At 55.5% G+C, this 14276-nt stretch overlaps 1 protein-coding gene across 2 annotated transcripts in view; it reads right to left on the bottom strand.

Annotated features, from left to right (window-relative positions):
- The window catches only part of LOC138238350 (solute carrier family 12 member 6-like), a 33373-nt gene that overhangs the window by 15323 nt on the left and 3774 nt on the right, over positions 1–14276 (bottom strand). For both annotated transcript variants that reach the window (XM_069188703.1, XM_069188704.1), the window contains exons 3-11: positions 10878–10969; positions 10039–10167; positions 9284–9430; positions 9132–9186; positions 8357–8487; positions 7633–7874; positions 2751–2962; positions 976–1140; positions 256–354 (exon numbers count right to left, since the gene is read on the bottom strand). In XM_069188703.1, the coding sequence (XP_069044804.1) occupies positions 256–354; positions 976–1140; positions 2751–2962; positions 7633–7874; positions 8357–8487; positions 9132–9186; positions 9284–9430; positions 10039–10167; positions 10878–10969 (1272 nt within the window). The remainder of the gene's footprint in view (positions 1–255; positions 355–975; positions 1141–2750; positions 2963–7632; positions 7875–8356; positions 8488–9131; positions 9187–9283; positions 9431–10038; positions 10168–10877; positions 10970–14276) is intronic.

The following is a 14276-nucleotide window of genomic DNA, read 5'->3' as shown; positions in this document are numbered from 1 at the left end:
ACACAGCACTTGAGCACAGCTTCTCCCTGAACACAGCGCCTCCCCAGAACATAGCTCCTGAACACAGTGCCTAAACACATCGCCGCTCGAACACAGAACTTGAGCACAGCTTTGCCCTGAGCACAGCGCCCCCCTGCACCAGCACGCGCCTCACACACTCCACGGGCACTGCGGACCGCACACACACTGACTGCGGTCACGCCAGAACCCCACTGGACAAGCACGGAGGGACTGGCGCCGAGCCAGGAAGGATACAGACGAGGGACGTGGTGAGGATGGCCAGGATGGTCCCGATCGGAATGGATCTCTGAGCGTCCTTCAGGTCACCTGAGCGATTGGAGCCAGCCATGATCCCTGAGTCCAAGAGAGAGACACTGACTGACTGGACACTCCAGTACATTAACACTGCACTGAGAGAGAGGGGTTCATACAGACACACTGACTGACTGGACACTCCAGTACATTAACACTGCACTGAGAGAGAGGGGTTCATACAGACACACTGACTGACTGGACACTCCAGTACATGAACACTGCACTGAGAGAGAGGGGTTCATACAGACACACTGACTGACTGGACACTCCAGTACATTAACACTGCACTGAGAGAGAGGGGTTCATACAGACACACTGACTGGACACTCCAGTACATTAACACTGCACTGAGAGAGAGGGGTTCATACAGACACACTGACTGACTGGACACTCCAGTACATTAACACTGCACTGAGAGAGAGGGGTTCATACAGACACACTGACTGGACACTCCAGTACATTAACACTGCACTGAGAGAGAGGGGTTCATACAGACACACTGACTGACTGGACACTCCAGTACATTAACACTGCACTGAGAGAGAGGGGTTCATACAGACACACTGACTGACTGGACACTCCAGTACATTAACACTGCACTGAGAGAGAGGGGTTCATACAGACACACTGACTGACTGGACACTATCTGAGAGACACTACCTGTCACAGAGGGGAAGAAGATCCCCACCAACAAGGTGAAGGAAGTAGTGATGTCAGCGAAGATGTAGGACATCCGGCTGGACGGCTGTGCCAGGACGTCGGGAGAGGGGAGCGAGGGCTTCTCGATGACCTCGCCCTTGCCGAGATAGGCGCTCCACACGTTCTCTGGAGAGAGGAGGAGGTGTTCAGGGAGAGCGACCGGCAGGGCTCCCACTCATTTCTACCAACACAATTCCAGATCTCTTCCCCGGGTGTACTCCCGCCCTGTCAGGAGCACGCTGGCCTGACAGCCGCCACAGCAGCCCCTCCCCTGCCCCTGGCCCTGCCCCTGGCCCTGGTTCTGCCCCTGGCCCTGCCCCTGGCCCCTGGCCCCGCCCCTGCCCTGCCCCTGGCCCCCGCCTCCGCCCCTGCCCCTGCCCCTGGCCCCTGGCCCCTGGCCCCTGCCTCTGCCTCTGCCTCTGCCTCTGCCTCTGCCTCTGCCTCTGCCTCTGCCTCTGCCTCTGCCTCTGCCTCTGCCTCTGCCCCTGGCCCCTGGCTCCTGGCCCCTGGCCCCTGGCCCCTGGCCCCTGGCCCCTGGCCCTCCCCTGCCCCTGCCCCTGGCCCTGGCCCTGGCCCTGGCCCTGGCCTGCCCTGCCCTCCCCTGCCCCTGCCCCTGCCCCTGCCCCTGCGGGCTAACCTGAGGGGCCGTAGAGGCGACAAGCCGTTCTAATAACGTAATGATCATGTTGCTTCACTGTCCCTATACAGTCTCTTTCATCAGGAATGTGTCTCTTCTCAGACCCCAGCTTGCTCTCCAGGAGACACACAGACAGGGAGAGAAGCTGGGGGTCAGAGCGCAGGGTCAGACATTTATACAGCACCCCTGGAGCAGCTGGGGTTCAGGGCCTCGCTCAGGGTCACTGGGAAGACACTCAGCCGGCGCTAGGCTTGCTCAGGGCTCACCGGAGATTTTCCGCGGGACTGTGTACGCGCCACCGCAACGCCACAGCCTCTTCTTAAGCGCTTGCTGACGGACGCACAACACCACAGGACAGAGCCATGATCACTCTGGGTCCGTTCAGAAAGAACTGCACGACGTTTCCAAACCTTAATGGATAGTTTAGCATTTTTTCCCCAAAACTTTCCCAGGTTGGGAAAACGAAATGTCTTTTTCCATAGCGTTCCCAGGAGCCCCATGGCGGACAGCGGGGCCCAGCAGGGGGCAGTGTCCTCTCCCCATCACCTCCTGTGGCCTGACAATGCAACCCCACTGGCAGCCACGGTAAAGAGCTAAACACCACCCAGAGCACACAGGGGCAAACCACAGAAGTGTGGTTAGAACTGAGAGCCGGAGGCTCTTCTGTACACAGAGGGTGGTGGGGGTGGGGAACAAGCTGCCCAGCCCTGTTGTTGAAGCCGATACCCTGGACTCTCTCCAGACACAGCTGGGTGAGCTCCTCCAGTCAGGACAGGAGGCTCTTCTTTACACAGAGGGCGGTGGGGGTGGGGAACAAGCTGCCCAGCCACGTTGTTCGACGTCATAGATCATCATATCAACCAGCCAGTCAGGTGGACAGAATGGCTTTGTCTTCTCGTGACCCATCTGGTGTCCACAAAGGTTCACCTCACGGTGGCTGTCTCCATGACACCCGACCTCCGACGGGACCTACCTGCTCAGAGGCGCTCTGACAAGACACTGCCCCCTGCGGGGCGGGTCCGGGCCACGTCCCAGCCGGGCGCCACAGTCCCCGCCACCCCGGATCTCAGCGTGACCCCGCGCCCCCTCGGCGGCGTACCGGCGATGACGCCGCTGCTCAGGCCCGGGATGCCCTGGATCTCGGTGACGTTGCTGAGCCTGAAGTACTCGTCACAGGTGGCGTTGAGCTCCTCCGCGCTGCAGAACAGCCCCCAGAGGCGCGTGGGCACGGTCACGTTCTCGCGCACCGCCGTCTTGCTGCACTCGTCGAACCTCTGGCGCAACAGCGTGCGGTTACCCAGCATGCACACCCTGAGAGAGAGAGAGACGGGCATTAATACACCCACCCGCACACCCTGAGAGAGAGAGAGAGGGGGGTTAATACACACACACCCTGAGAGAGAGGGGTTAATACACCCACACGCATCCTGAGAGAGAGAGAGGGGGGTTAATACACACACATCCTGAGAGAGAGAGGTTAATACACACCCACCCTGAGAGAGAGAGACGGGCATTAATACACCCACCCGCACACCCTGAGAGAGAGAGAGAGGGGGGTTAATACACACACACGCATCCTGAGAGAGAGAGGGGGGTTAATACACCCACACACCCATCCTGAGAGAGAGAGGGGGGTTAATACACCCACACACCCATCCTGAGAGAGAGAGGGGGGTTAATACACACACACCCTGAGAGAGAGAGGGGTTAATACACACACACCCTGAGAGAGAGAGAGGTTAATACACACCCACCCTGAGAGAGAGAGGGGGGTTAATACACCCACACACCCTGAGAGAGAGAGGGGGGTTAATACACCCACACGCATCCTGAGAGAGAGAGAGGTTAATACACACCCACCCTGAGAGAGAGAGGGGGGTTAATACACCCACACACCCTGAGAGAGAGAGGGGGGTTAATACACCCACACGCATCCTGAGAGAGAGAGAGGTTAATACACACCCACCCTGAGAGAGAGAGGGGGGTTAATACACCCACACACCCTGAGAGAGAGAGGGGGGTTAATACACCCACACGCATCCTGAGAGAGAGAGAGGTTAATACACCCACACACCCTGAGAGAGAGAGGGGGGTTAATACACCCACACACCCTGAGAGAGAGAGGGGGGTTAATACACCCACACACCCTGAGAGAGAGAGGGGGGTTAATACACCCACACACCCTGAGAGAGAGAGGGGGGTTAATACACCCACACACCCTGAGAGAGAGAGGGGGGTTAATACACCCACACACCCTGAGAGAGAGAGGGGGGTTAATACACCCACACACCCTGAGAGAGAGAGGGGGGTTAATACACCCACACACATCCTGGGAGAGAGAGAGAGAGGTTAATACACCCACACACATCCTGAGAGAGAGAGAGAGAGGTTAATACACACCCACCCTGAGAGAGAGGGGTTAATACACCCACACACATCCTGAGAGAGAGGTTAATACACACCCACCCTGAGAGAGATAGAGGGGGGTTAATACACCCACACACCCTGAGAGAGAGAGGGGATAATACACCCACACACCCTGAGAGAGAGGTTAATATACACCCACCCTGAGGTAGAGGGGGGTTAATACACCCACACACCCTGAGAGAGAGAGGTTAATACACACCCACCCTGAGAGAGAGAGGGGTTAATACACCCACACACATCCTGAGAGAGAGGTTAATACACACCCACCCTGAGAGAGATAGAGGGGGGTTAATACACCCACACACCCTGAGAGAGAGGTTAATATACACCCACCCTGAGGTAGAGGGGGGTTAATACACCCACACACCCTGAGAGAGAGAGGTTAATATACACCCACCCTGAGGTAGAGAGGGGTTAATACACCCACACACATCCTGAGAGAGAGGTTAATACACACCCACCCTGAGAGAGAGGTTAATACACACCCACCCTGAGAGAGATAGAGGGGGGTTAATACACCCACACACCCTGAGAGAGATAGAGGGGGGTTAATACACCCACACACCCTGAGAGAGAGAGGTTAATATACACCCACCCTGAGAGAGAGAGGGGTTAATACACCCACACGCATCCTGAGAGAGAGAGGGGTTAATACACACACACACACATCCTGAGAGAGAGAGGGGGGTTAATACATCCACACACCCATCCTGAGAGAGAGAGGGGGGTTAATACACCCACACACCCATCCTGAGAGAGAGAGGGGGGTTAATACACCCACACACCCTGAGAGAGAGAGAGGGGTTAATACACCCACACACCCTGAGAGAGAGAGAGGGGTTAATACACCCACACACATCCTGAGAGAGAGAGAGGGGTTAATACACCCACACACATCCTGAGAGAGAGAGGGGTTAATACACCCACACACATCCTGAGAGAGAGAGAGAGAGGTTAATACACACCCACCCTGAGAGAGAGAGGGGGGTTAATACACCCACACACCCTGAGAGAGAGAGAGGGGTTAATACACCCACACACATCCTGAGAGAGAGAGAGAGAGGTTAATACACACCCACCCTGAGAGAGAGGGGTTAATACACCCACACACATCCTGAGAGAGAGGTTAATACACACCCACCCTGAGAGAGATAGAGGGGGGTTAATACACCCACACACCCTGAGAGAGAGAGGGGATAATACACCCACACACCCTGAGAGAGAGAGGGGATAATACACCCACACACCCTGAGAGAGAGGTTAATATACACCCACCCTGAGGTAGAGGGGGGTTAATACACCCACACACCCTGAGAGGGAGAGGTTAATATACACCCACCCTGAGGTAGAGAGGGGTTAATACACCCACACACATCCTGAGAGAGAGGTTAATACACACACATCCTGAGAGAGAGGTTAATACACACCCACCCTGAGAGAGATAGAGGGGGGTTAATACACCCACACACCCTGAGAGAAAGAGGTTAATATAGACCCACCCTGAGAGAGAGAGGGGTTAATACACCCACACACATCCTGAGAGAGAGGTTAATACACACCCACCCTGAGAGAGATAGAGGGGGGTTAATACACCCACACACCCTGAGAGAGAGAGGTTAATATACACCCACCCTGAGAGAGAGAGGGGTTAATACACCCACACACCCTGAGAGAGAGGTTAATACACACCCACCCTGAGAGAGATAGAGGGGGGTTAATACACCCACACACCCTGAGAGAGAGAGGTTAATACACACCCACCCTGAGAGAGATAGAGGGGGGTTAATACACCCACACACCCTGAGAGAGAGAGGTTAATATACACCCACCCTGAGAGAGAGAGGGGTTAATACACCCACACGCATCCTGAGAGAGAGAGGGGTTAATACACACACACACACATCCTGAGAGAGAGAGGGGGGTTAATACACACACACACACATCCTGAGAGAGAGAGGGGGGTTAATACACCCACACACCCATCCTGAGAGAGAGAGGGGGGTTAATACACCCACACACCCATCCTGAGAGAGAGAGGGGGGTTAATACACCCACACACCCTGAGAGAGAGAGAGGGGTTAATACACCCACACACCCTGAGAGAGAGAGAGGGGTTAATACACCCACACACCCTGAGAGAGAGAGAGGGGTTAATACACCCACACACATCCTGAGAGAGAGAGAGGGGTTAATACACCCACACACATCCTGAGAGAGAGAGAGAGAGGTTAATACACACCCACCCTGAGAGAGAGAGGGGGGTTAATACACCCACACACCCTGAGAGAGAGAGAGGGGTTAATACACCCACACACATCCTGAGAGAGAGAGAGGTTAATACACACCCACCCTGAGAGAGAGGGGTTAATACACCCACACACATCCTGAGAGAGAGGTTAATACACACCCACCCTGAGAGAGATAGAGGGGGGTTAATACACCCACACACCCTGAGAGAGAGAGGGGATAATACACCCACACACCCTGAGAGAGAGGTTAATATACACCCACCCTGAGGTAGAGGGGGGTTAATACACCCACACACCCTGAGAGAGAGAGGTTAATATACACCCACCCTGAGGTAGAGAGGGGTTAATACACCCACACACATCCTGAGAGAGAGGTTAATACACACCCACCCTGAGAGAGATAGAGGGGGGTTAATACACCCACACACCCTGAGAGAGAGAGGTTAATATACACCCACCCTGAGAGAGAGAGGGGTTAATACACCCACACACCCTGAGAGAGAGGTTAATACACACCCACCCTGAGAGAGATAGAGGGGGGTTAATACACCCACACACCCTGAGAGAGAGGTTAATACACACCCACCCTGAGAGAGATAGAGGGGGGTTAATACACCCACACACCCTGAGAGAGAGGTTAATACACACCCACCCTGAGAGAGATAGAGGGGGGTTAATACACACCCACCCTGAGAGAGATAGAGGGGGGTTAATACACCCACACACCCTGAGAGAGGTTAATACACACCCACCCTGAGAGAGATAGAGGGGGGTTAATACACCCACACACCCTGAGAGAGAGAGGTTAATATACACCCACCCTGAGAGAGAGAGGGGTTAATACACCCACACACCCTGAGAGAGAGGTTAATACACACCCACCCTGAGAGAGATAGAGGGGGGTTAATACACCCACACACCCTGAGAGAGAGGTTAATACACACCCACCCTGAGAGAGATAGAGGGGGGTTAATACACCCACACACCCTGAGAGAGAGGTTAATACACACCCACCCTGAGAGAGATAGAGGGGGGTTAATACACACCCACCCTGAGAGAGATAGAGGGGGGTTAATACACCCACACACCCTGAGAGAGGTTAATACACACCCACCCTGAGAGAGAGAGAGGTTAATACACACACACACCCTGAGAGAGAGGTTAATACACACACACACCCTGAGAGAGAGGTTAATACACACACACACCCTGAGAGAGAGGTTAATACACACACACACTCAGAGACTCAGAGAGAGATAGACAGGCAGACAGTGAGACAGGCAGCGAGACGGGCCGAGGGCTTACGGGAAGCTGGGAGGCTGGAAGGCGGAAACGAAGGCGCCGGTGTAGATGGACAGGACCGACAGGATGACGCAGGCCAGGAACACGGAGGCCAGCTTGTTGACGTACTTGACGCCCACGAAGACCAGCAGGGACATGAGCAGCAGGAAGATGGAGCCGTACACGCGCATGTTGTTCAGCATGGCCACGCCCTGGCTGGCCTCGTCCTGCCCCTGGAATATGGCTGCCGAGGGCGAGATGTACATCTGAGAGACACAGAGGGGGTTAATGGGGACGCTGGGAGACAGAGGGGACCCTCTTCACCACGCAGCACAGGATGGGTCTCTCTAACGAAGAACAGGCTCGAGGGGCGCGGCCCGGCCAATCAGGAGATGAGGCTCGAGGAGTGCGGCCCGGCCAATCAGGAGAGGGGGCTCGTGGGGTGCGGCCCGGCCACCGGCCAATCAGGAGAGGGGGCTCGAGGGGCGCAGCCCAGCCACCGGCCAATCAGGAGAGGGGGCTCGAGGGGCGCAGCCCGGCCAATCAGGAGAGGTAGACACCCGGGCCTCCCCGCCCACAAGAACAGGTTATACACAGCCCGCTAAAGGAAAAGCGGACAGCGACGTGACTGTACGTCACTGTAGTAAACTCTGCTGAGACAGACAAGAACTGTCAACACACGATCCAGTCCCATCCCAGAATCCCCCCTTCGGTCGCACGGACAGCAGTGACGAGAGCAGGCACCTACCAGGAAGATCTCAATGGCTCCCAGGATATACATGGCACCAGCAAAGGTCGTCCCCAGGTAGAAGCACAGTCCCACAGCTCCCCCAAACTCCGGACCCAGAGAACGAGAGATCATGAAGTAGGACCCTCCAGCTAGAGAGGTAAATACAGACACATTGACTGACTGGACACTCCAGTACATTAACACTGCACTGAGAGAGAGGGGTTCATACAGACACACTGACTGACTGGACACTCCAGTACATTAACACTGCACTGAGAGAGAGGGGTTCATACAGACACACTGACTGACTGGACACTCCAGTACATTAACACTGCACTGAGAGAGAGGGGTTCATACAGACACACTGACTGACTGGACACTCCAGTACATTAACACTGCACTGAGAGAGAGGGGTTCATACAGACACACTGACTGACTGGACACTCCAGTACATTAACACTGCACTGAGAGAGAGGGGTTCATACAGACACACTGACTGACTGGACACTCCAGTACATTAACACTGCACTGAGAGAGAGGGGTTCATACAGACACACTGACTGACTGGACACTCCAGTACATTAACACTGCACTGAGAGAGAGGGGTTCATACAGACACACTGACTGGACACTCCAGTACATTAACACTGCACTGAGAGAGAGGGGTTCATACAGACACACTGACTGGACACTCCAGTACATTAACACTGCACTGAGAGAGAGGGGTTCATACAGACACACTGACTGACTGGACACTCCAGTACATTAACACTGCACTGAGAGAGAGACACACCTGGCACAACTCCATTCGTGGCGATGGCACTCATTGAAATAGCCGTCAGCATGGTCTGCGAAGGCAAAGAGAAAGAAGAAGCCTGGTCACTCTGTGCGGCGGACAGATCGGGTGTGTGTGGGTCGCTCTGGCGGCGGGCCGGTCACACTGACACAGCAGCAGCAGACGAAGACGATGCACAGGGCCTGCAGGATGCCGGCCGTCCCGACCACCCAGGGCAGACGCAGGAACAGGATCACCCCGAAAATGTTCTGCAGGCACGGCAGGTAGACCCCCATGAAGGTGCCCAACTGGGGAGACTGAGAGAGAGAGAGAGACAGGACAAGAGTTTAACTCAAGAGCAGCACAGAGCCCTCAGCCTGATACAGGCAAGGAAGGACCAGGAGCAAGGAGCAGGACACCAGTTCTACCAGGAGGCCAGCTGGTCTGGTGGTCAAGGTGCTGACCCTGTTGTACCGGGAGGCCAGCTGGTCTAGAGGTCAAGGTGCTGACCCTGTTGTACCGGGAGTCCAGCTGGTCTGGTGGTCAAGGTGCTGACCCTGTTGTACCGGGAGGCCAGCTGGTCTGGTGGTCAAGGTGCTGACCCTGTTGTACCAGGAGGCCAGCTGGTCTGGTGGTCAAGGTGCTGACCCTGTTGTACCGGGAGGCCAGCTGGTCTGGTGGTCAAGGTGCTGACCCTGTTGTACCGGGAGGCCAGCTGGTCTGGTGGTCAAGGTGCTGACCCTGTTGTACCAGGAGGCCAGCTGGTCTAGTGGTCAAGCTGTAGGCTCTGGTACTTGGTATACCAGAAGTTTACCAGTTTGATGCCAATTCAACCTTCAGGCACCCAGAACAGCACCAGCAGCCCAGTGCAGTTCCCTGCTCCGGCCAGCGTGTGGCAGTGTGCAGCGACAGTGGGGCTCGGTACCTTGCTCGGTTTCCTCTTCTCCCCGATGCTCTCTGCTTCCTCGTGCTCCTTGGCGCCCTGGGTCAAGTTGGTGTAATTGGCCAATCGGTTGAGGAGAGAGGAGACCTTTGGCCGAGTGTCCATCTCCTCCTACACGGGCAGACAGAGAGGGGTCAAGAAAGACACGCTGACTGGACACTGCAGGACAGAAACACTACACTTGCAGCCATATCACTCTGCAGCTCCCAGCTGACAGCCCACTGGAGCTCAGCAGGAGTGAGCCTGGCCAGTACCTGGATGAGAGACTCCTGGGAAAGCTGAGGCTGCTGCTGGGAGAGGTGTTAGTGGACCAGTAGGGGGGGCTCACCCTGTGGTCTGAGGGAGTCCTAACGCCCCAGGACAGTGAGGGGGACACTAGACTGTAAACAAGGTGCCGTCCTTCAGATGAGACATAATACTGAGGTCCTGCCTCTCTGTGGTCAGTCAAGACCCCAGGGTGTCTCTCAGAAAGAGGAGGGGTGTGACCCCAGTGTCCTGGACAGACTCCCCCTGGTCTTTACCAGTCATGGCCTCCTGATCACCCCCCTCTCTGAACTGGCCTCATCACTCTGCTCTCCTCCCCACTGAGAGCTGGAGTGTGTGAGCGGACTGGAGCATCATCACACTGGGGGGGTGGAGGGGATCCCCAGTACTGGACAGCGCTGGGAGAGGAGGGTCCAGGAAAGAGCTATATAAGTGTTAGCAATTATTATAATTATTATTTTTATTACTTGGAAGCACTAACACAGAAAGATGAGCAGACAGGCTTTTCAGGCAGGCACAACAGGTATTTGTAATGACAGACACCTTAACAGACTGACCTCAAATAGAGCCAAGTTCCGATCGTAGAAGTCATCATCGTCAACACCATGGCAATTATTGATGTAAACACTGGATATCTTAACACTGCCATCTGCCGAGAGAGAGAGGGGTTCATACAGACACCCTGACTGACTGGACACTCCAGTACATTAACACTGCACTGAGAGAGAGGGGTTCATACAGACACACTGACTGACTGGACACTCCAGTACATTAACACTGCACTGAGAGAGAGGGGTTCATACAGACACACTGACTGACTGGACACTCCAGTACATTAACACTGCACTGAGAGAGAGGGGTTCATACAGACACACTGACTGGACACTCCAGTACATTAACACTGCCCTGAGAGAGAGGGGTTCATACAGACACACTGACTGACTGGACACCCCAGTACATTAACACTGCACTGAGAGAGAGGGGTTCATACAGACACACTGACTGACTGGACACTCCAGTACATTAACACTGCACTGAGAGAGAGGGGTTCATACAGACACACTGACTGACTGGACACTCCAGTACATTAACACTGCACTGAGAGAGAGGGGTTCATACAGACACACTGACTGGACACTCCAGTACATTAACACTGCCCTGAGAGAGAGGGGTTCATACAGACACACTGACTGACTGGACACCCCAGTACATTAACACTGCACTGAGAGAGAGGGGTTCATACAGACACACTGACTGACTGGACACTCCAGTACATTAACACTGCACTGAGAGAGAGGGGTTCATACAGACACACTGACTGGACACTCCAGTACATTAACACTGCCCTGAGAGAGAGGGGTTCATACAGACACACTGACTGACTGGACACCCCAGTACATTAACACTGCACTGAGAGAGAGGGGTTCATACAGACACACTGACTGACTGGACACTCCGGTACATTAACACTGCACTGAGAGAGAGGGGTTCATACAGACACACTGACTGACTGGACACTCCAGTACATTAACACTGCACTGAGAGAGAGGGGTTCATACAGACACACTGACTGACTGGACACTGCAGTACATTAACACTGCCCTGAGAGAGAGGGGTTCATACAGACACACTGACTGACTGGACACTCCAGTACATTAACACTGCACTGAGAGAGAGGGGTTCATACAGACACACTGACTGGACACTCCAGTACATTAACACTGCACTGAGAGAGAGGGGTTCATACAGACACACTGACTGACTGGACACTCCAGTACATTAACACTGCACTGAGAGAGAGGGGTTCATACAGACACACTGACTGGACACTCCAGTACATTAACACTGCACTGAGAGAGAGGGGTTCATACAGACACACTGACTGGACACTCCAGTACATTAACACTGCACTGAGAGAGAGGGGTTCATACAGACACACTGACTGGACACTCCAGTACATTAACACTGCACTGAGAGAGAGGGGTTCATACAGACACACTGACTGACTGGACACTCCAGTCCATTAACACTGCCCTGAGAGAGAGGGGTTCATACAGTACAGTAAGTGTTACAGGACCATAAAGGCACGGACGTCCAGACTCGGAGACAGTTTTATCCCACGAGCGATCAGATGACTGAGCTCTGCCCCCGGCGCTGGCTCACACGGATGTGTTTTCCTCACACTAGGTGTCTGACCTTTCTTTTGAAGACGCATGTTATTGAACCTGTTGCTGCTGCTGTTCTACCTCCAAGTTCTCGGCGACCCCTTTGACGTCTCTGTAGCTAACAGGCAGGTAGTCACACTCGCGCACGTGACAAACTGAGCCCCGCAGTCCCAGCATGCCCTCCGGGCGAGATCGCGCGTGGGTTCAGCGTCGCACGCGCCCCAGAGGACAACGAAATGCTGACTTGGGTGTTGCCTCACATAGCAAAGGCCGCGAGCGAGGACGTAAAAGATGACATCACCGTGACACAGAACGCGAGAGCCCATGACATCACCCCGTCTCGCAGCAGCTGTGCGCTTCGTGCAGGACTCGAGCCCGGCAGGACGCTCAGTGTTCAGTGGGGGTTAGGAGGGGTTCCGCAGTCCCGTGGCTGTGGGAAAGAGGCCCAGGGTGGCTCTGGCGGACGGTGTGGAAGGAGGGGGGCGCTGCACCCCTGACGGCCTCAGCTGTCACCCGCACAGCTCAGGGCTCGCCCACAGGGAAGAGCTTCAGGTGCCTGCCTGTGTTGGGCAGAAGTGTTGGCACACCCCCCCGCCTCTCTCCACGCACAGAGACACACACGCACTGGAGACCCACAGCTCTCTCCACCTCCAGTGGGAGGAGAGCCTGTCTCCCCTCTCGTCCCACACTGCACAACGACAACCTCCCTCTGTACGACACCGTCCCCACACCGCACAACGACAACCTCCCTCTGTACGACACCGTCCCCACACCGCACAACGACAACCTCCCTCTGTACGACACCGTCCCCACACCGCACAACGACAACCTCCCTCTGTACGACACCGTCCCCACACCGCACAACGACAACCCCCCGCCGTACGACACCGTCCCCACACCGCACAACAACCTCCCTCCGTACGACACCGTCCCCACACTGCACAACAACCTCCCGCTGTACGACACCGTCCCCACACCGCACAACAACCTCCCTCCGTACGACACCGTCCCCACACTGCACAACAACCCCCCGCTGTACGACACCATACCCACACTGCACAACAACAACCCCCCGCTGTACGACACCGTCCCCACACCGCACAACAACAACCTCCCTCTGTACGACACCGTCCCCACACCGCACAACAACAACCTCCCTCTGTACGACACCGTCCCCACACTGCACAACAACAACCTCCCGCTGTACGACACCGTCCCCACACCGCACAACAACAACCCCCCGCTGTACGACACCGTCCCCACACTGCACAACAACCCCCCGCTGTACGACACCGTCCCCACACCGCACAACAACCCCCCGCTGTACGACACCGTCCCCACACCGCACAACAACCCCCCGCTGTACGACACCGTCCCCACACCGCACAACAACCTCCCTCCGTACGACACCGTCCCCACACTGCACAACAACCCCCCGCTGTACGACACCGTACCCACACTGCACAGCGACAACCTCCCTCTGTACGACACCGTCCCCACACCGCACAACAACAACCTCCCGCTGCACGACACCCTCCTCACAACCTCCTGGCGTACAACACTGTACCCACACTGCACAACAAGCTCCTCACAACCTCCCTCTGTACGACAACCTCCTCACAACCTCCTGATGTACAACACGTCCCCACACTGCACAACAAGCTCCTCACAACCTCCCTCTGTACTACAACCTCCTCACAACCTCCTGGTGTACAACATGTCCCCATGCTGCACAACAAGCTCCTGCTGTACGAGGGTCGGCCTGCAGCACGAGGGGCCGTCAGCAGTGCT

Source organism: Lepisosteus oculatus, chromosome 4 (genome assembly GCF_040954835.1).
Source record: "Lepisosteus oculatus isolate fLepOcu1 chromosome 4, fLepOcu1.hap2, whole genome shotgun sequence".
Taxonomy (NCBI): domain Eukaryota; kingdom Metazoa; phylum Chordata; class Actinopteri; order Semionotiformes; family Lepisosteidae; genus Lepisosteus; species Lepisosteus oculatus.
The sequence above is the reverse complement of the archived record's forward strand: the minus strand, read 5'-3'. Positions and strand labels throughout refer to the sequence as shown.